The 23177-nt window shown below is 33.4% G+C and overlaps 1 protein-coding gene across 2 annotated transcripts in view; it reads right to left on the reverse strand.

Annotated features, from left to right (window-relative positions):
- The window catches only part of SOS1 (SOS Ras/Rac guanine nucleotide exchange factor 1), a 134703-nt gene that overhangs the window by 13562 nt on the left and 97964 nt on the right, over nucleotides 1-23177 (reverse strand). For both annotated transcript variants that reach the window (XM_032497379.1, XM_032497378.1), the window contains exons 11-19: nucleotides 15843-15924; nucleotides 14959-15081; nucleotides 14349-14452; nucleotides 13082-13304; nucleotides 11852-11971; nucleotides 7023-7185; nucleotides 6424-6541; nucleotides 1513-1685; nucleotides 1194-1310 (exon numbers count right to left, since the gene is read on the reverse strand). In XM_032497379.1, coding sequence (XP_032353270.1) covers nucleotides 1194-1310; nucleotides 1513-1685; nucleotides 6424-6541; nucleotides 7023-7185; nucleotides 11852-11971; nucleotides 13082-13304; nucleotides 14349-14452; nucleotides 14959-15081; nucleotides 15843-15924 — 1223 coding nt within the window. The remainder of the gene's footprint in view (nucleotides 1-1193; nucleotides 1311-1512; nucleotides 1686-6423; nucleotides 6542-7022; nucleotides 7186-11851; nucleotides 11972-13081; nucleotides 13305-14348; nucleotides 14453-14958; nucleotides 15082-15842; nucleotides 15925-23177) is intronic.

Genomic DNA, 23177 nt, shown 5'->3' on the forward strand with positions numbered 1-23177 from the left:
AAAAGAAGGTTCTTCTATATATGCCTGGTAAAACTGAACTAGTATCTAGGAAAACCATAAACCACTAATAAAGAAGTTATATAATGATTCAAATCAAAGTGTCCAGGTTAAAGCGTTAACATCCCATTTCCATAAAGCCTTGGCTATCTAAATTATTAAGGAATGAATTTCTTTAAATAACTGACTCTTAGTCCTATAAATATCAAGAGTATTTGTTATTTTAATACTTTTGGATAGAAATCTTTCTAATATATGTTGTATGTTTCTCTGGCTTTTTAAATGGACTATGTTAACCTTCATAGAAAAGCCAGGATCACTGTTATGAATTATGATACCTTACTATGTTGTAATACAGTGATACCATCAGAATCATTTGAGCTATTTACAAATGCATTACATTGCTTGAGTTTTCATCTGTTCATGTTAGTTTTACGGAATTTTTTCTTAGAGTGATCACTTCTCAGTGATATCAGTGTGCCTCAATGGAGCAGAATATATAGCTATTTCCAATTTGTTGTTTTTAATCCATCTATTAAAAAACAACTTTAGGCCTTTAGAAACTTTCTTGTTAGGTAATTTCATAAGCTTTAGTTCATAGACATTATTTGATTTATCTTGGTTACTTAACAGCCATTTATGTTTACGTCCTAATTTTTGACTCTCTTATGAATAAGAGAGATTATATTCAGAACAGTGAGGTGATGATACTGTACATAAATTTGCCCAGGCACTGACTAGTAATAAGAAACAATTCCCCTCCACCTCCCAGAAGTATCTTTAGCCAAACCTGTTATTTTTATGGCTAATGATTCGTGGTTAAAAATTCTCATTAGTCTTTACTTTAAAAAAAAGTCATAAGTACATATATTTATTGTAAATGAATTAGTATAATCAAATTTCCTGTCCTTAAAATAAATCTTGAATAATATTTTTCTTTTTGGTTAAAAAAATGTATATTTGCCCAACTTCATCATCATATCAGGATTTATTCACATTAATATTAGTGCTCATTTACTTGGAACCAAGAGGGAATAATCCTGAGCATATTTATTAAGCAGTTATTCACTGTTTTTATCCATTACATGTGCACTTCATCCCTGAATGCCTTTATATAAAACTAGAAATCACCAGATATAGACAATAACTGCAAAAAATATGTAAATGTAAAAGAAATAAAATATATGAATGCTTACAAATCTCGGGAGAGGTTTAGGGTTTCGTGGTTCTATTTCTAGGGATTTGTTGAAAAGATAATCTGTAAATTCTTTTTCCATGCTATTTCCCATTGGATTCAAGTTTTCAAAGAACTTCTAAAATAAATGCAAAGAAATAAATAATTATTAAATACTTTAAATTCAGTTTGAGATTCATGAAAATAATTTAAGAAACATTTAACATAAGAAAATTGGAATTATTTTATTTCCCTTTTTCTCCTCTATGAAATAAATCTGCCTTTTATCAGGTGGTCATAAACTTAATCAGAAGTATGTATCCTCAAGTAATTCAACTTACTTTGATATCTGATTCTACTCGTAAACAGTAAGGCTGATTTTGGTACTGCTGGATCTCGCCTGTTATTTCTGCCACTTTCCTCCTTTTGCTAAAGTTTATAAGCTCTTTTCCATGCCTTTTCAGGACCTCAGGGTTGCCTTCTTCTGTTTTCAAGATATTAGTTAGATAAATTCCTAGAAGATATAATGAAATTATTTTATGGATAAAGAAGGAAAAAGCTAGCTTTTTCTTTCTCAGTAATTACAGGCATATTACACTGTACCATCTCAATCACCATCACCAAAGAATTAAGGCACAGGTTCTCATTCTCTGAAAAACAAGCTAAGTAAACAACAAGAGGAAGATTTTTATAAGTATCAAATTCTTCTGTGACTTAGGTTTTATAGATACCCAAGAAAAAGAGAGACCAAGTTTACCATCAGGAGGAATAACCAATTTTCCATCTCCCCTCAAATCATATGTTATTTGCCATAAGTCATGGTTTTGTTAAAGGAACTTTAAAAATAATTATTCACATATTTTTATTACTCACAAATAATAACACATATTTTTGCCAAATGAGGAAAATGTTAAATTCAGAGGATTATTATCTGCTTATTCAGCTCTTGAGGCCTGCAAGAGGTTGTTAGGATTTGTAATTCAGAGGTAGTACCATTTGGATAGGCTTCCTTATAGACACGTGGAAGGATATGTGAGCCTATCAAACACAGGACTGCATGTAATCTGTGTATATTCTGGTCTTTAGCACTTCTACAATTATGGCAACGTGGTAAGGGAGGCTCCTGTTTGCCCACTACTGTAGGCTGTGCACTGGATGAGGAGGAGAATCAACAGAATAACAGGCACTTTAGTTCTTTACACAACTCTCTAGTGACAGGAGCACGTTTGTTGCTTTCTGTTCTAGCATAAAGGTTCCGGAGTCAGCCCTGCTGCTTTCTACTTTTGTGATCTTGTGCAACTTGCTTAGCCTCTCTGTGCCTTGGTTTTTCTCATCCATAAAATGAGGATAGCCTTCTACTGTGAGAAATACAGTGGCTGACAAAAAGTAGATCCTTAATTGGCTATGGTTGTGATCACTGATGCTCTTGTTGCTATTCCTGCCCCATTCTCTTATTCTGCCTTTTCCTCTAATGTACTGACTATAATGCTTTGGGGAAAAAAAGAGTGTGTGAACATCTGAGTTAATTCACTCAGCACACACGTACTGAGTCTCTGCTGTATGCCAAGCACTGCATCAGGTACTGCAGATACAAAGATGAACAAGACACACAGTTCCTGACCTCAAGGAATTCAGAGCTTTGAATGTGGGCTACTGCAGTACCATCTGGTAAGTGCTAATATTCATTAGTACTAATGTATAACATGCTATGAGAGGACAAACAAGGTGTGCCTAACTCTGCTTTGAACCGCTGGCAGTAGAAAAAACATCACAGGGTTAAAATATGCTTAAAGTTAAGTCTCAAAAAATGAACAGTGAACAGAAGTTCAGTAAGGAGAATAAGATAGAGGGGCATTCTAAGCAAAGCAGCCATGTGTTTGAAGGCAATGGTTTGCGGTGCGCTTGGAAGGCATACTCGGAAACAGCATGTTGTCTGGTATGATTTGGTGTGTGCGGCAGAGGGAGGGTGGCAGGATGTGCAGACACACAGATAGGCAAGGGATGAGTAGTTCTAATCCCTTCTCCATCAATGCAGGTTGTGGACTGGATGAGAAGAATGAACAAAGTAACAGACACGTTAGTTCTAATCATAGATAAGTGGTTCTAAATGATTCTGTAATAGAGGCAAACTTTCAAATACAACAATTTTTGGCTACATTCTTGAAAAGATTAAATGATTCAAACTCAATAGTGAACAATTAGCAATAGTGAAAACATGATAGACATCATTGCCTGTTTGGTTCTAGAAAGTATGCAGTTATTAAGCGTATTAGTCACTTGGCTATTTCTCAGCACCTAGGCTACTCTTGATTATACATTCGCAAGACAAATTGACCATGTGTTCTAATAAGCACAGGGTCTTTTATTTTCCACATCTGCTTGTTACTGGCTCTTGTACTTTTCAGTCAGCTATATTCTCCTCTACCCTAAGTTGAATGATCCACTTAGCTCAATGTTCAGTCTGACAAAGTCCATAACAGTTTATTTAACGGCAGCCAAAAATCAACTTTCCATACTGATCACAAATTGATGGTCCAACTGTGAAGACTCTGTGGGTAGTAGCACCTGTACTGGGTCATGAAGAACCTTTTTGTAAAGAGTTTAACTTTTATCCAGTAGGTAATTAGGAGATTATTAGCATCTTTGCATTCTAGAGTGATTACTCTGGTTGTTCTGTAAAGCCAGATAGGTTAAAAGCAGATAAGACTAGAAGCAGGAAGTTAACAGAATAAAAGTAGTCCTGGGGAGATGATGAGGGCTATCTTAGGGTCTACAGGGATAGAGTGGAGTCCATTCCACAAGAACCGATTAACTGGTTTGGGTAGAGCGTGGGTACAGTGGGAAGGAAGACTCTCAACTTCATGCCTGAGTGGCTGAATGGGTGGTGGTATAATGACTGACAGTGGGAATATGGGGATAATAAGTTATGACTAATGGTATACAGCATAACACAGAAATAAGCTCAAAGGAAAATACACTATTAGTATTGCTAGACATGATTAAATATTTAGAAAATCTAAGAAAATTAGTAATTCCTGGAATTAAGAGGAATTGACTATTAAAAAATGAATACCATTCACAATAAAAAAATACCTAAGGAAAAAAAAAACCTAAGAAAAAGCTAAATGTCATAAATGTTCTTTTCAAATTAATTGATAGATCATTCCAACTGCATTCTGGGGAATTACTACCCTCCCCCCTAATTATAAAGTTTATTTGGAAAAACAGAGACAAAATTGGTAAAGAAAATACTGAAGAAACACTGGCAAACCAGCTTTATCACATGTGAAAGCGCTATAAATCTAAAGCAGGGTCTCTCAGCCTTGGCACCACTACTGGCCTTTCAGACTGGATAGTTCTTTGTAGTGGAGGGCTGTCCTGTGCATTGTAGGACGTCAGCAATATTCTTGTCCTCTACTGACGAGATGCCTTTAGTACCTCCCAGTTAGAACAATGAAAAATATCTCTAGACATTGCTAAATGTTCCCTAGGGGGCAAAAATTGCCCCAGTTGAGAATCACTGATTATAAAGTGCCCATCATCAAAACTGGGGCGCTAGTTTAAGAAGTTAATGGTAAATAGTATTTATTAAAGAAGGAAGTATCATATGTAAATGGTGATGAAGAAGACTCATTCAATAAACCTAGGTCAACAAATAATTTGGTGAGAAATAAATTTGAATATTTCATATGATATCTAAAATAGACTTCAGGTTGATTAAAGAATATAATTTAAAAAGTCAAACCATAAAGCTAAAAGAAATTATGTCTGAATAATAAATTACCAGACTGGAAGGATTTTCTAAGGTTAGAAACAATAGAAATCATAATGGGAAAAATGGACAGATTACAGAATTTAAAAATACTGTATTTCAAAGAATAAAAACTAAGGGGCAGATTGGTAAAATATCTAGCTCAACAAATATCCAGCTAAATATATGAAGATATTCATTATAACATTATTCAGGAAAGCAAAAAAGCTGGAAACAATGTATGCGTACATCCAGTCACAGGGTGATAGTTAAATAAATTGTAGAACAATTTTAAGGAACATCACACAGCCATTACAAATGTTAATTATGAAGACTAATAAAACATGACAATATATTGAGGAAATGGTAAGTGAAAAAAATAAACAACGTGTACATGTCACACAATTACAACTATATACAATATGAATAGGACAAAGATTAGAAGTAAATATAGCAGGGGAGGATACAGCTCAGTGGTAGAGCGCATGCTTAGCATGCACAAGGTCCTAGGTTCAATCCCCAGAACCTCCTCTAAAAACAAAGAAATAAATAAACCTAATTACCTCCCCTAGCCAAAAAAAAAAGTAAATGTTGTGTGTGAAGACCAATGAATAAATTAGGGTGGCTTCAGCTTAAGTTTAAAAAAAAAAAAAAAAGTCAATACGAAAGTAGTATAAAGCCTGAACAAAAAAAGTGGGAAAATATGTTAACTGAAAAAGTATCATCAGGACATAACAATGTTATGTGCAGTGTAACTTAAAGCTATACAGAAAATCCAGAGAGTTGAGGAAAATGCTAGAAAAAAATATACCACATACTAAAAAGACTAAACACCAGCTGTGTCATTGAGATGATAATTTTTGAAAGCATTTAAAGGAAGAATCATCAGAGCATATATACAAGCAGAGAAAAGAAACCAGTGTTAAAGAGATACTGAAGATATCAAATATAGGAAATAAAAGACAGAATAAGATACAGGAAAGGAAAAGATTCAGATGGTAGATGTTTCAGTCTTTAAAGGAAGAAAAGGCATTTCCTTCCTCTGGTGCAGAAGGGAAAGAAAAAAGGGTAGTAAAATTTTGATGTGCAGAAGGTGTGTGCCCAAAGACACATGCATCATGATTTTTAACCTTGTGAAACTGTTTATAAGAAGCATGATTATAAATATGGGTAAATATGGTCATGCCCTTTCTGTAGAGTGTTTGGTTTATTAAAATTGAATTAAAAAGATTTCTATGAATATTAAAAGAGAAGTTAGCATTGTATAATATCAAATTGCTGCCCAATATAGAAATTTAAAAAAAAAAAATATATATATATATTGTGCTTGATCTTGAACAGTCCTAATAGAGAAAAATTCTAAGGGGATTCAGGTGCTAAATATATGCTAAATTAGTACTTTCTGCTGGTATATTAGACATGTATCTATTCAGTCATTTAATGAAATAACTACCTTGTTTTATACAGAGACAAAGTAAGTAATTTAAGAAGAAATGCTCACCAAAGAAAGGCACACATGGTGGATTAATAGACCTGAGTTTTGCCAAATATTTCTTATAGTGATCTTCACTTAGTTCATGAGCTTCTTCTAAAATTTTCTTTTGGCGACTTGGTATTTGCTACAATAAAAAAAATAGTATTTAGGGAGCGTAAGTTTACAAAAGGAATCACAAATTTTGCCAAAAACCGCTAGGCTAAGAGTAAATCCCAAATACAAGAGTATCAGTTTGATTCAAAGAATGATAAAACTGCTTCAAACACTCTACTACAGATTTAAAAAGGGGTGTGTGTGTGTGTGTGCCCGTGTGAGAGTAATCTAGTTTATCTCGCTATTCCTTAATTATGTGAGCATTTAACTGTACATTATATTACAAATTACATACTGAAATCTTTTTCTTCTAACTTAAGCTAGGACCTGTGAACACATTTTAATGAGACTGCCTAATTTAAAAAGAGCACCAATTCAATACAGAATTTAGATAATCCCATCATTTCAACTGTTACTGAAAAGACAGATGAGGCACTTAAAAATTAAAGATCATAACTGACTCTTAGGACAGGGAATAGAAGTTTATTTTAAAAACACCTATGCAAACCTACCTCGAATGTGTGGTCTAGCCTGTAAACAGGTGATGAGTTCATAGCACTGACAACCTCAAGGACACCATTGAAGTTGTTCAGCTCTTGAAAGACTTGCAGAATCTCAATTATTCGACTTACCACTGCTACTCTTTCTTCTAAGTTTTCAGTTTCTACAATACATCTGGGAATCAAAGAGAAAAACTGAATTTAAAAATTTGTTTTCCCACCCAAGATATGATTTAAAGAATTTAGTGTCGAAAAGAAAAAGTGGAGGGTGGCTACAGGGTAAAACCGTAGAGAATATGTATTTAGAATGATAGGTAAATAGTAGGTGACTGGAGGGCGAGGCAGTGCCTTCACAGTTAGGCATGCTGCTCTTTACTGTTTTCCAGACAGATACAGTCAACTGTCAGTCACTTCCTATTGTACTTGGTGCATTCTCTCTCAGCATTAGAATTAACTGATGAGTCTATCATCTTGTTGAATATATGCTGGTCTTTAGGATGTGGGTGTATTCTAGGGGAATTTATTCTCAAATTCAGAATTCTCTTCCTCCTATTCTTTATCTAGTTGTAAGGTTTTAGTGATTAACGCTCAATTTCTTTCTTTGATACACAGAAATAATCAGCTACATTTCTAGGAAAAGTTCCTTAGATATGCACTATAATGTAAAAAGTAAAAGTATTTTACCATGATTAAGAATAAATTTTTAAAAATTACTTAGAAAAAGGCAATGGAAACAAAAACTCTTTACATTTAAATACCAAGAATTCTTGGAAAGTATAAATATCCCAGTAAATAGCTAAAAGGAAGCTATGCTCAAAAGAAGAAAATTCCTCAGTGGGAGTTTATTCTCTATTTCTAACATTCAAAAGGAATTTTTATTTACTAATCATTTATCAGTAAAGGGGAAAAAAACATTTTAAACTTGGTTTTCAATAATGTGTAATATTAAACAACTTATAATCTGAGAAAAATAGGATATATAAATGGAAAAAATAAATATCAATCAATATTAAATATTAACAAAAATGTGAAGTTGCAGATTACATTATTCTCTGGTGCGGCTGATCTAACACTAAGAAAAAAACACTGCAAGACTATCAAAATAACCTTGTCTTATTATCAAATTAAACACAGTATGTTTACATGTTTAAAGCACTAGTTAGATCTCTACAAATATTTCATATTCTAGCTAAAGAGTTAGCTGGACATTTTTAAAGGTATGATACAAGTATATGTTTATATCTTTTATTTAACTATTTCAGTTGATATTAACTAGGTATACAAACTTAGATCACCTGTGGGGCTTTTGTAAAAATAGGTAGGTCCAGGGTGATTTATCTAGAGGTGACTTCAATTCTAATGCATAGCTATGACTAAGAACCACTGCAGCAAATGAACAAGAACCTCTTAGATTAAAAAGGCAGAAACTGGAACCCTGGTACAATGTTGATAATGTAAATGTAAAATGTAAAATGTAGCTGCTATGGAAAACAGTATGGAGGTTCTGCAAAAAAATTAAAAACAGAACTATCACATGATCCAGCAATCCCACTTTTAGGTATTTATCTAAAAGTACTGAAATCAGGATTTCAAACAGATATTAGCACTCCCATGTTCACTGCATTAATCACAGATAGCCAAATACAGAAACAACCTAAATGTCCACCTATGAACGAAGGGATAAAGGAAACAAGAAATCTATGTACAATGGAATATTATTTAGCCTTAAAAAAAGAAGGAAATCCTACAATATGTGAATAACATGGATAAACACTGAGGACATTTATGCTAAGTGAAATAAGCCAGTCATAGAAGGACAAATACTACATGATTCTACATATATGAAGTGTCTAAAATAGTCAAACTCGTAAAAGCAAAGAACAGAATAGAATGATAGTTGCCAGGGGTTGGGGGAGAGGGGAATGAGTTGCTAATGAGCATGTATAAAATTTCAGTTATTTAAGATGAATAAATTCTAGACATCTGCTGTACAACATTATGCCTATAGTTAATAACACTATATTTATTTGTACATTGAAAAAAATCTTACAATTAAAAAAACAGAAAGAAAAAGGAAAAAGCAGGAAATGACCTTCTCAGTAATTTATTGAAAATAGGACAGAAATGAAAATTGTATGTCTTATGAGTTATGTTTCCTCTTTACAAAGTTTTAATCATTATGATGGAAAAAGGTTTCTTCATACTGAAGTGTAGTTATTTGACTTGCTAAATTAGAAATCAGGAAGTAACATTTGGAGGGAAAATTCCCAAGTTTTACTTCTTAGAAGTTAAGAAGTAATAACATAAATAGAAGGAAGTCCTAACTTTCAGACGCATTATTTCTCTTTAAGAACTGCCTTCTGGTCTTTATCCACACTGTAGCTCACGCTCTAGTCATTCCCTTATGTCACTGGTCCATTATTCTGATAATGCTAATATGATCTGTGGAAACTTCATATCACCCTTATAAAATATTGGTCTAGAAATCATATTGTATTTACTTAGAAAAAAATATGGCCAATACATAAAACTCCAATCTCTGGTTCAAACTATAAAACTGGACTGAGATTCTGGACTTCTGACATGACAGTGTAAGGAGTTCTGCTTACTCCTCAGTGAAACTGGTAAAAATTATACATATAATTATATATGAAGTTCCAGCAATCTCTGGTAATGGCCCTAAGAGCAAATGGCAAGTAAAGAAACGTCTATTCAGGAAAATCTACAATAAGTCTGTAAGAGAGGTAAGAGTCTGTGGTATATGAACCAAGACCGCCCCCCTCCTCCTCTCAGAGACCCTTGTGTGCGGGTAGGGGTGGGTAGTGGGGCTCTCTATCCCCCTGGCTCCCAGCTGAAGGCTTTCTTCCCTGGAGGAGCAGGATTTCCGCATTTCTCATCCTGCCCCCAGATGCCAGCTGCTGAAGCTAAGCCCCAAGTATAGAGTATAGATTCTGCCCAACTCCCACATGGAACAGAGGCTCTACCCTGAGTGGTATACTAACAGCAGTGGGAAGACATCCCTTCTTGGTTCCTAAGACAGTGGCTCCATGCCAGGAGAAGCAAGCCAAGAGGACCTCAGGCTACTGTGGGTGGATATGCACACACACCAAACCTCTCCTCACCACCCTACCAACCACGAGCACTCAGTTCCTAGAAGAGGACTGTCACTCAGAGAGTAGCCTGTCACTATCTCCAGCTCCAGACTCCAGACTCAAACAGCTCCTAGTCTGTCATTTGCAACAAAGTGCGGAGAAGTTTTAACCTAAGGAACACCTCAAGAACAGTGAAGGTGATGGTGAAGGGCAATTCAGAAGATTCGCGGATCTAATGAAGATACGGACCTGGACAGAGCAGCCAACTAGCTTGCAGGAGAAAATCAGAGAATAAGACAGCTGGAAGGACCCCTCCTGGGGTTAGAACATGTATCGGAGACCTCAGAAAACATTCCTTCAAGAGTCACAACTTGATTGGATTAGTTTGCAGAGCAATTTATGCCACAAGGGAATTGTTGAAAACAACGGAGCCATCAGCTGGCAATTAATGGAATTTAACAACTGAGCTTGGTCAAGGATGGGAAAGAAAGCCCTACCTTCATCACTGCCTTTTTAGGGTGACTGTGGGCATACCCAAATCTCTACCTCCCAGAAGAAGAACATTTCAGTTTAACATCTCAGTGTCAGGGGTGTGGGAGGAACAGGCTTCACTAAAATAATCCAGCTAATTACTAAACAAATGAACAAGCAGTAACAGGAACAAGCCTTGCGGGTAGGAGGAGCAGTACTTCAAATTGCTACAGTATATTTTCTAAAATGTGAAGCTTCACTGGGAAAAAAAGCAGGGAACAAGTAACCGCCTGTAAGACAGATCAGATGTCAAATTTAACAACAAAAAGATTTCAGAGTAGCTATTATGAATATGTTCACAGAACCAAAGGAAAGGATGATATAAAAAGTACAGGGAGGTATGATGACAATGTGCATCAATAGAGAGTATCATAAAAGACACAGGAATTAGAAAAGAAACCAAATGGAAACTGGATTTGAAAGGTACTATAATTAAAAAATTTACTAGAGGGACCTAACAGTCAATTTGAATTCGCAGAAGAAATAAAACTTGAAGACAGAGGTATTGTTTAAAAAATGAAGGCAAAATATAGACTTTCCCAGATAAACAAGAACTGAGTTTGTTGCTAGCGACCCACCATACAAGAAATATTTCCCAAGTTCTTCAGGCTGAAAGCAAGTGACCCCAGATGGTAATATGAATCCACATAAAGAGCAGCAGAAAAGGTAATTATGTGATTAAATGGCTATTTTTTCCCTTATTGCTTCTCTTTAATTGATCTAAAAACCAACTGTATAAAGTAATATGAAATGAAATGTATTGTCAGGCCTGTAACATAGAAATGTTATTTATGTGAGACATATTGCTAATAACTACACAAAGAGTGGGTGAAAGCAAAGCAGTAATGGGCCAAGAAAATGAGGGTAAATGGTAAAACAAAAATTATAACAATGCATTGTTAGATCTACATAACACATGACAATACCCTAAAGATGGAGGAACGGGAATAGGGCTACAGAGGAGTAACCTTTCTATATATCATTGGAATTAAGCTGGTATAGATCTGAAGCTAATTCTGGTTAAGATGTATGTGGTAAACCTAAAAGCAATCACTAAAAAAAAAACCTTTAAAATGCTTCATTAGAAAATTATTCAGTGAGTGTAAAAGAAAGGAGGAATAGAGGGACAAAAAAAAGACATGATGCAGAAATAGCACTGCACTGAAATTTCTAACATAGCTGACTGCTATGAAATGTAAGAAGGTCAGTAATACTTACTTCTCAAACCACAGAGTGAGATTAGTGGTATGCCGGATCATTTTCAGAAGATTAGGAGAATTAATTTCTTTGTCTTCTTTTGTCCACACACTTCCGACTAATTCTGATGGCTGTACAGCTCTAAAGTCATCAAGACATAATTCTACTTAATACTTTTCCCTCTAGTATGACTGTTTTGTTAAGTAAATGAGATAAATAAAAACTAAATTCCCATATAAACTTTTCTCTTACAACAAAAAAAAAAGGTTTATGAAAACAAGGTATAAAAAAAATTGTATTTTTGCATCTTTTCCTATAGACTTAAAATTTTTTTGAATGTATATACCCTTGGGTTTTTTTTTTTTTTCCTTTACAGTAGCATTTTGCTTTGAACAAGGTAGGGATTTCTTCATAGTATCTTTCCCAGCACTTATAAATATTATCTAACAAATTAGGGTGACAAAGTAGTTTGGGATCATCCTTTTAAATGATAGCTGTTATAATAGTCAGTCCAATGAGGGTATAGTAATCAATGCAACTTGTAATTTTTTTTCTTTCTAAAGGAGGGGAAAAATCCTATCTCAAAAAGGTCCTGGGGAAGAGTAAAACAGATTCTAACACTGATTTGGGGGATAGTGATGATCTTTGGTGGGAGATCTATCAACTTAGTTCCTTTTTTCATTTAGTTATTAGAAAAATAGTTTGAGATTCTAAGTAGTCCCTGTTTAAAACTAGAAACAGACATTTTTTGAGATAGTGGTTGTATCAATGTAGAAAAACTAAAAAAGGTCATGACTTAAACTCACAAGGATATTGGCAGTAGCTAACTCTTCATCTGCACTGGGCAATGTGCTAAGCATTGGAAATATACGGACTATTTTAAACCTCACAACAGTTCCAGGAGTAGGTACTATCATTAGCCCCATTTTACTCTTGAGGAAACTAAGCAGCAGAGGGACAGAAGTTACACAAGGTTAAAACTGCTCAAGGATACCAAGTAAGCAATTGGTAAAGCCAGGATCTGAACTTATTAGTTCTACCAACTAGGGGTGACTACAAAGAGAAGCTGTAATCCAGACAGTGCAAAGGGGATCAGGGAGTGAAAGAAGAGGAGCCTTCTATACATCAGGCCTTATTACAAGACACTCATTTATGTCTTATAACAATCCTATATGGCAGAAATCAGCATTTCATTTGAAGAAATTAACTCCTTTGAAATGATTTTTTCACCTTGAATATCAAATTACATACCGATATAGATCTGATTCAAGTAAAGTGAGTTGTCGAGCAATTTCTATTGGATGTAAGGTGAGCAGGTCAAAAGTCTCTATATGCCCAGGTCTGCTTATATGCCACTCAACTGTGGGAGGTGAACTCTGAAATGTAATATTATGACCTGGTCCATTGTCTCTTGCAATTTTTTTCCTTTGGATTATTTTAGTGATGGATTCAACCCATTTTTTCATTGCTTTACCTGAAATAACATTACATTACAAATAATATTTATTTGTATTGTATTTTTTTAAAATAGTTTAAAATCAGACAAGTGACATCTGAATATATCTTTGCTATAAAAAGTTCAAATGATCAAAATTAAAAGATAGAAGTTCCCCTTTACCATCTCTTGTTCCCTATCACAATCTCATTTTTCTTCATGTGGGTAACCACTATTGATACTTTGGTATATATTCTTCCATATCTTTTCTAAATAAAATTAGAAAGTAATTTATTTGTAGAAAAATTTCACATCTACTATTCTAAACTTCAGTTCAAAATACTGTTTCATAATTCTCCCCCCCAGAAGATATATCCTACACAAATGAGATTTATAAGGAGAAATCATACATCATCAACTAACATACATAAATACATTAATAACATACACTAATCTAACACTAACATACATTAATCTAACTAACATTGCATTTTATAAACCAAACAGTGCCAGAGAACTGATTCCTTCATTTTGTGTGAGTTTTTGATGTAGCCTTGTTTTGTACTATGCATGAAAGTACTATTATTTAACCCTTTATTTTCTGATTCTCATTTAGAGAGTTCAGTGGAAACAGAAACAAATTTGTGTAGAACATACTTTGACCTATTCCATACAATCATAGAATCTTTAAAACCAGAAGGGAAACTCTGGAGATCATCAGGCCTAGTCCCTTATGTTACTGATAAGGAAACTCAAGTCTAAAAAATCAAAATGATTTTGCCCAAAGTCATTTATCTGGTGAGCGGCAGTGTTTGCGACACAAGTAATTTCTCAGCTCTCAGTTCAATATGCTCTGCTGCCTCTCTGATATGTTATGCATAATAACCAGGAAGTTGATTGACTAAATGAAAATTCACTAGATCAACAGGGTGATTACTGAACAACTTTTAACTTTTTCAGTTGGTTATGCTGGCACTATTATAAATATCGCTTAACCACACTGAGGAGTAGTAACATCAATCGATAATCACCATATTGGTACTTTTATTACATATAAAGCTTAGGCACTTAAAAGAAACATACCTCTTACTGTTCCAATAAATTCCTCCATTCGCTGCAAAAGATCTGCATCTCTTTCAAAATCATAGAAGTGGTGCTCTACCCAGTGCCGACATACGTTTAATACTCTATGGCATTAACACAGAAGAATAATTAAATTACATGGGAACTCGGACATAAACGTTTATCACAACGAATGTTATAGATGAAAACAGAGTAACTCTTACCAAATTAAATACAGTTGACTCTTGAATAACGGGGTGTGAACTGCATGGGTATACTTATATTTAGATTTTTTTTTTTCATTAAATTTGTACCACAGTACTACACCATACGCAGGTGGTTGAATCTGGGGACACAGAACCACATGTTTGGCATGTAGACTTTCTACTGTGCCAAGCATCTGTGCCCCTAACCTCCACATTGTTCAAGGGTCAACTTTAATTTTATACATGGCTTAACACTTTCAAAATTCTATGTTAGTTAAGACTTATACAGTAATTTCTGATAATTCCTCTTTACTTCACTCATTTTACTTGTTACTTCCTCGTTTGGGAAAGATCCTATTTACTTCAACTCTGACACAAAAGTTCAAAAAAGGCTTATTTACCTCAGTTATTTATTTAATGCTTACCGCAGTTGTACAGGTTGTATATATTCTTTTCTAAACCTTTTTAGTTCTGCACTCAAGGGCTGATCTCCATTTTCTATAGCTATGCGATCAGCTTCTGTTGGCTCAGGCTCTGGAATTTCAAACCTAACATAAAACAGAACAAAGTAGTGAAAAAACCAATTATATCAAATTATACAAATAAAAAACCTTTTTACTAGTCAGCACAATCAAGAGACACCATAAAAAATTACTGAGGATATACACATCATTGAAAACGTGAGGTTTCTATAATGTAAAGGTTAATGATCTTATTTTAATTTTTTAAAAAGAAATTAATACTTGCCAATACAGATAAAGCTAACAAGAAACATAATAAAGAATACATGCGAAGTCTAAAAATAGATGTGATTATAAAGTTAAGGAAATGATGTTCAGTTTTGGCTTCTGTAATTACTCTAAATCAGCCAACAGAAAACTGTTTAAAGTTAATTTTTGAGAAGCTGGCTGCTCTTTGGTTGGATGAAACACTTTTCTTGATTATAGTAGTTGTTCACTCCATTTTTCTCAATATGTAATATATTTGAAAAATTCTGTTTAGAACATTTAAATCATTAAAATTCGAATTTCCAGAGCCTAAATTCAACATTTTTATATAGGTCTTTAATTTGACTGATTCTGTAAATTTGAAACTTCACATACTGAGTTTCTAGGTAAAAAGGATGCTTATTTTCGTATTTAAATAATCACAGTTAACATATTATAAAATAAATGGTCATCTAGGAGATATTTTTTCTTAAAATATTCATTACAATTTAAAGCTCATTCAATATATTTCCAAGAAACAGATAAAATCTTAACCCAATCTCATTTTAAAAAAAGGGACAAAGAATTTCAAATTGACTGACCTTTCTATTATAAGACTCAGTAGTTCTTGAGGTTTACAAAACGATCTATATGTTGTAAGAAATGTCCGAACAAAATTGGGATCTGTGAAAAAGGAAAAGTATCTTATTAAAATATTTTATTCAGAATGATTAAAACTATTATTTACATTTTCAAAAGAGATTAAATATTTAAAAATTTAATTTTAAAAGTCCCAAAATATTCTGATCACATAGAATGCTGTGGACTTTGTAATGAACTGCTAGTTTTAACTGCTTCCTAAATTAGTGGCAAAACCACTGATAGAAAATTTCAAGTCTAACTTATTTCTTGACCTCTGCATTCTGACTAGCTGATCTTAAACTCACTATTTGTCACAGAAGTATAAAGAAATTGGATCTTATGATGTTGTAGATTAAGTTAAATGCAGTTTCTAAATTGTTTTATTTGTAGGGGGTTTAATTAAAACTGCTATAAGATGCTTATAAATAACCTGTAAGTTATTAAAACTATTAAATGTGTGAGAATATGTTGATTTGGTTCTATTCACAACTTTTAATTACTTATATTTCTAGTAGACACAGTGAAAGTTCAATCATAAGAGTAGGCATCTTCAACCCCTTCCATGAAAGGACCTACTTTTCATTCACATCTCCATGAAGTAAAGCAGGAAGCTGACTGAGTGTGGTCACTTCTCCAGGCCTGCCTATTCCAGTCTCTCCTTGGCAGTATTCTCCCAAGTTGTGGAGAAAGGCTGCTGTCATCAGCACAAGAGACCTGGGCCGTCATCTGCATAAATGGGGGAGGGGGGGAGACATCTTCCCATAATGGAAAAAAACCCACTCACTTCTACAACTCAAATTTCATCAAGGTCTGCATTTAGTTGTAAGTCTTTAAAAAGGAGGGGAGAGTTCATTAACTTATTTTTTATTGGGAGTGTCAGTTTCCTATTTTACATCACTATGGGCTGGTAAGATCTAATTTAATGATAAATTCATTGAGGGTAGCAACTATCTTTATTTTTGTTAGGCTACATACTACGGATTCTTTATAAGAAATATAATGTCTTTTATTAGCATAGGATTTAGCAAGAATCAGAATTCATTTGTTTGGAAATTTCTATTTAGTCTGATTCTGTTTGATTAACGCCTAAATTTAGCCTTAAAGTAAAATAATTATATTAACTTCCCCCACCCCCAAAATCAAATTCATGGATTTATTATAAAATATAAATCTATTTCCAGTCTATTGGTATATGTGGTCATCAAGATAATGAATTGATTTAAGTATCAGACAACCTTGAATTTAAGATTATAATACATTTTTGAGTTAAAGAAAAATTTACATAACAAAAAATATATTGGTTTTAAATACCCCTCCTCTCTTTTAACTTTATACCTTCTGAGGCTAGAGTGGGTTACTGATAAAAGTAATTTAAATAGATACAATCCTTTAGTAATTTCCTTTCTGTTGGTATTTTATTGTTTGTCTTCAGTTACAGAGTTCCTCAAACGTTAAAGACTAATGTCTCATCCAGAAGAAAAGATTTTAAAACAGAAGGCTGTACAAGATTTTAAAACAGAGATTTATATCGGTTTCATCACAATCCTCCCTTTCAAGAATCTTCTTCCTGTTCTGCAAATCTATTTGTTAAGGTGAGGCTGCTTCAAACATCATGTGTTTAGGAAGCAAATGTAGTGGCCACTGTAGAGACACTGAGCTGTCACTGTTGGAGAAGCCAGACCCTTAGTACAGACCCTTAGTACTTAGTCCAAATATCCCTGAGCTGTGTTTCAAATTAAGGATGATCTCTTCCTTTTTAAAAGAAAAGTTCAGCCTAAAAGTCTAAACTCAATATCTAGATTCACTTCTCAAATGCCACCTAAGTCAGGCTAAAAACTTGTGGGATATCAAAGATAATTTAAGTTGAAAAACAATAAAAGCAAGTTTAAGTGAATTAACGAATGCTTTAAGAAAACTGGCTATTTTTAAAAGGCAAAATATTCTAAAACTGTCTTTTCATTTTATACCAAAACTTCTGGCCATTTCAGTACTTTAGTAACTGATGACAATGCTGGGAAAGTCATGATGTGCCTCAGTGCCATCAGTCAAAAGGGGATCACATCAACACCTGGTGACTGTTATGTAATGATTTCAAAGAGCATTCACAAAATCAACTCCATATGATTTCTGTGAAGTGAGCAGGACCGCTCTTGTTTTTCCCTTTCTACATATGAGAGAAGTAACTAAGCTACCTAAAGTCACACAGCAGAGCAACAGAGATGAAACCAGAATCTAGATCATGTGATCCCTGATTTATTGCTTTTTTCTACCATATCATATAACCTCCCTGGATTAAAGGATCTGTTAAGGTTCCCATAGCTATAAGACCTAATTATAAAGAATGAATCCATGAGTTATCTAATCACGACATAAATTCACATAAATGATTTAATCCAGAATGTAGCTAATCTTGGTTAAAGGCACTAAAGTCATTGAAAAATTAGCAATCTAATTGTGATTCTGTAATTCTTGTTAAGCCTTCTTCCAGATTTTAGGAAGTAGCAGCTGTACCTTCCTGTACACTGTATTCAGAAGAGGAGTTTCTGAAGCTGGCGGTGAAATAAACACTCCCACAATCATCACTGTTGTATTAACTTCTAAAGTAACTCAAGTTTAAGTTGTTTTTAGCTTGATTAGAAAGAAAAAACAGCAGAAGCTAAAAATAAACCAAGAAAATTTGGCATAAGTTTAAACTCTTTCAAAAAATATCCTAAAGGCTGCATGTATTCCCAGGCTTATATTAAATTAGGTTCTATTTTTAGTCTAAAGCAGCAGAAAATTACTAATGAATGAAAAACTTACACTGAGAGGACATATCTGTATTTGAAATTTTACACAAAAAGGGTACATATTCTAGAAGCTATTTTTAATTCTATTGATTTCCCCTTTTCAGGGAGAGTAACATATATCATGTCATGCTAACCACTGGAGAGCTTTATCTTATTGATGATACAAAGGACTAAAATAATTTGATATTTTAAATACCCACCAATAAGGACAGGTTATATTATTTCGTAGAAAAACAACACCTACTTAATGTTTATCAGACAGTGAGGAAAGCTAAGTTTTACACTGCCTCTGTTGGTTGCAGGGTAGCAGTTACCTACCTATATTATAAGATGATGCTTTAGAGAAAGGGAAGGCAAATGCATTAAAAACACAAAAGCCAGGATGACTTGGTCAGATATTTGTGGAGAAAATGAAAATCGACTATTTAGATATTCCCCTTGTTCTGTTTATTGTGGATGTAATTCCACAAACCTCTTTCTCAAATATAACCCCTAATAGACTTCAATATGAGCAATGGCAAAAATGTTCTCTGTAGTTTTTCTTCTTCATTTTAGGTAACATTCTTTTCTACCTGACTCTCAAAGCCCCGCACTAAGATTTCCACCATGTTTACTAGCTGCTCTGTTTTCCTCTGCCTATGCAACCTCTTTATGTGTACAAATACCTGCCAACTCTACCATCAAGTCCCTGGTCTAGGGCCAGGTTATTTCAAATATGAGGTGTAGTCACTATTTTCTGCTGGCCTTCTACCTGCCTGCCTTCCTCACTCTAAAACTATTCTCTCATAATTTTTTTTTTGCACAATTCTCCAAAATCTTAGGGACTCAGGATATATTTATGTTAATGTTTGGAATATATCATACTAGATTTGAGGTGATAAATTCCATTCTTTTTTCTTATGTACCTATTTTGATTGACACAAACTTTTTTGGCAAGGTCAATTATATTTATGAAATATTTATTACATAGCAAGTTATTTATGTAAAGAATATCCCTCCCCCATCACCACAGTGAAATGCTGTTAATCAGGATGTCTGTTCATGTGATAATTCCCCCTTTAATATAGCCATTTAAAAAGCCACAGAAACAATAAGCTCCTCAACAAGGATTTATAAACAATCACTCTTGAATTCCTTAAAAAAGGAAACAGACGCTATGCTGACGCACAAACACTTTTTTAAAAAATCAAGAGTTTAAAAATAGAAGAGCACTGCCCTACTGATCAAAAATTGTTCAAAAAAATTTTTTTTAAGTTAAAACACTCAAACTTAGCTTGTATAGGACACAAACTCCACAGAAATCTAATGACGCTTTTGTGGATTTTCTATATGGGAGCATAAAATAGCAGTAAGTACTTTAAAGAAAAATATCAACTGACTAATGTTTTTTCAATAACATTTTCTTTAAAAGAGAAGCTCACCATGCATGGGAAACACCTTTCCCACACTTCAGTATGAAAAGCTTTTTCCATACAATGTCAGTTCTGAATTAGTACCCCTACCTCAAAGTCACCTCATTTCTCTAAAGGAGACTATCAAAACCAGATATACCATCTCCAAACATTTCTTTACTCATGTTGCTTTTAAGTCTCAATTAACTTCTACTACATTATTTCCTGTATCTCTGTAACAGAAGTGAAATTCCTATTCTCCTCTTCTTTATGCATATTGTTTTGTGCTTTCTTACTGTAGGTAAAAAAGTCTCTAAAAATGATTTTAAAAATTCACCTTGTATGAGTCAGTGTAACATGATGGAAAACATACAGTACTAAGAGTCAAGAAACCTTGTTCTGCAATTAACAGATGATAGGATTTCTGGTAAATCACATAACCTTCAGGGGCTTGGGTTTTGGTCAATAAAGTGAGGGACTGATCATCAGAGATCTATAGCTCTGTTTCAAAAAGTACTGTTAAATTACTTGAGGTATCAAGTTGGCTGAAGCCATAGTGAAGTCTGAATTAAGTAAGGTTAAGCCAGTTTTCTGGCTTTTTAAGACAATGTCTGACCAACCTATAATCTAAAACATGTTTGTAAGTAGTGCTTATTAGTTACTGAATTTTCTCATGTATTAGAGCCAATGCTTTTATTATAATTCTATTCAATGTAATAAAAATATGCAAGCTAAATTTTAGCTTTTTATTTCAGTGTAAGCCACAACTTGCACTGCATGTTCTTGGATAAAAATACCTACCAACCAAATGAACCAAAATTAAAAATAACAAACAGTTCTTAAAACAAATGGTTACCTGATCTATTATCATTATTATGATAATGATTATGTTATCATAATAATGATTATTATCATTATCAAGAGTCCATTTGAGCTGGAAAAGACCTTAAAAGTTAACCGCTTTCATGTTTTACAAGTTTATACATGGTCTATTAAAAACATTTTATATTGTCAGTAATACATTCACTCACAGACTTTAGAGAAGAGCCCAAATTAGCTAACAATAATTATTTGTGTGTACTGTAAACCTCAACTCATGAAAGCTGCTTATGGGTTTCAGTTATACTAATAATATTCTTATGACATAAGTTAACATATTCAATTAAGCTTCAAAAGAAGACAGAAAATAAAAATGTCAAAAAACTCAGCTACAATACTTCTAAAGCCAACACTGGCTTTTTCTTCTTTAAGAAATTAATGTAAGGGATTTTTTTAAACTTTCACATTTTAAACAAGTAAAAAATCTTGTCAATTTAAATCTGAATACACTTAACTTTGCAGAGTTCTATAAATCTAGAAATTTAAGTGTTTTATATTAACTAGAAATAAAACCACTTAAAATATTATTCTATTCAAAAGCTAAAAATTAATATCAAAGAGAACAATTATCAAAAGTACTAATAAAACACCATAGCAAAGGTACTGTGTCTACAGACTTGACTAGTGTTGTGTACATCAAGGAGAGAAGATTGCCAAGTCTAAAGAAAAACTATCAGCTATGCTTGTTCAGGTTTTGTTTATTTTAAAGTGTCTGCATTCAAAAAAAGAAACAAAATGAAGCATAGTTCCCCAGAAAAGAAATAATTGTAGTTCTTCAACTGCTTATTAATAATCGTAAGTTCTCTGAAATAAAGCAAGCAGTTTAAAGAAAAATTCTATCATTAACAATAGAGTTTTAAAGAAACAATTATGTTAAAAATTTTGAAATTTGAAAATGCTTTCCAAATCAAATCCCACTGACTTGTCATAGTAAACACTAGCAAGACTTCTTTAGCACTTGCCACTTGTATTGCTCCACAGGAAAAAAAATTAGTAGTACTTGTCTCACAAACATAGATAAAAACCTGAGAATTAATTTTATTTTAAACAGTTAAGAACTCAAAACAAAGATATTTAAAATAAAATGATTAACAGTTTAGAATGCTTATGCTAAAAAATTCTATGCATCTTCTAAGACACAAAAATCAGAATAATGTGGCAAGAAGAACTCGAACTTTCATAACCTTAAAAATCCCTTAAGAAGTTAGCAACGAAATAACAACTTTGCAGCCACAAATTTCAGGTAATTTAATAAAACACTTCTCCAGTTGTATTCTAGATAAAGAAGTTGGTGATCAACTAAATAGGTAGGTCATACTAATTACTGAAAATTGTACCTCTCAAAATCAGTTTTGTAACTGTAAAAAATGATGACAGAATAATCTATTTCTTTTTCATGTAAAATCCTAGGCAGCTTATTTAAATTTCCTGTACTTTGATTGGGGGGGGGGGTCAGAAAAATAAATACACTAACTGCAGAAGTTTCTAGGTGAAAAATCACCCAGAGTCTTCTTTCACTATATTCAACGTTTCAGTTACTGCCTGCTACTACCAAATGGTGTACACTTAACACAAACTGCTTTTAAAATCAGCCTATGGAAAACACTATTATTTTACTATGGAAAAGGCTAGCAAAAGAACTACCAACTAGAGGTCAAATAAAAATTAAAAACAAAACAGAACACTGGCTTATCTACCCCAGAGACATGTGGAGATAATGAAACAGATTACATTTATAAAGTGTTCTGATATCACTGATAAAAATATTCCAACTTAATTTTACTTTTTTGCAAGGTGGTCCTGATAGTTTCCAGGCCATATAAGTAGTTCTGACTGGACATTTAATAAACTGAACAAATGAACATTATTGAATACCATTCATCTTTATTACAGTGGATTAGTTAATGGATATCTTTAAAAGTTTAATTTAACTGGTGCCAGAGCAGTTTCCAGAGAGAACTGAGAACCCATTTAAAGAACTTCAAAAACTGGAAAACAAAAAATTCCCCAGAAACACTCATCTCCTAGAGATAGAAATATATTTAAGCAAAAAGTCTGTAGATAGAGGTTAACTTACACATTCAACTATTTAATAGCATTTATGTTATTTATGAGTCACATCTGATTTTATGTCTTTGTAATAAAAGCATTCTTTAAAAATAAGTTTATATTTCTTAAAGAGCTTTCACATATAATATTTCATTTATTCTTTCCAATGACATTCTAAGGGAGCTGT

Source organism: Camelus ferus, chromosome 15 (assembly GCF_009834535.1).
Source record: "Camelus ferus isolate YT-003-E chromosome 15, BCGSAC_Cfer_1.0, whole genome shotgun sequence".
Lineage (NCBI taxonomy): Eukaryota > Metazoa > Chordata > Mammalia > Artiodactyla > Camelidae > Camelus > Camelus ferus.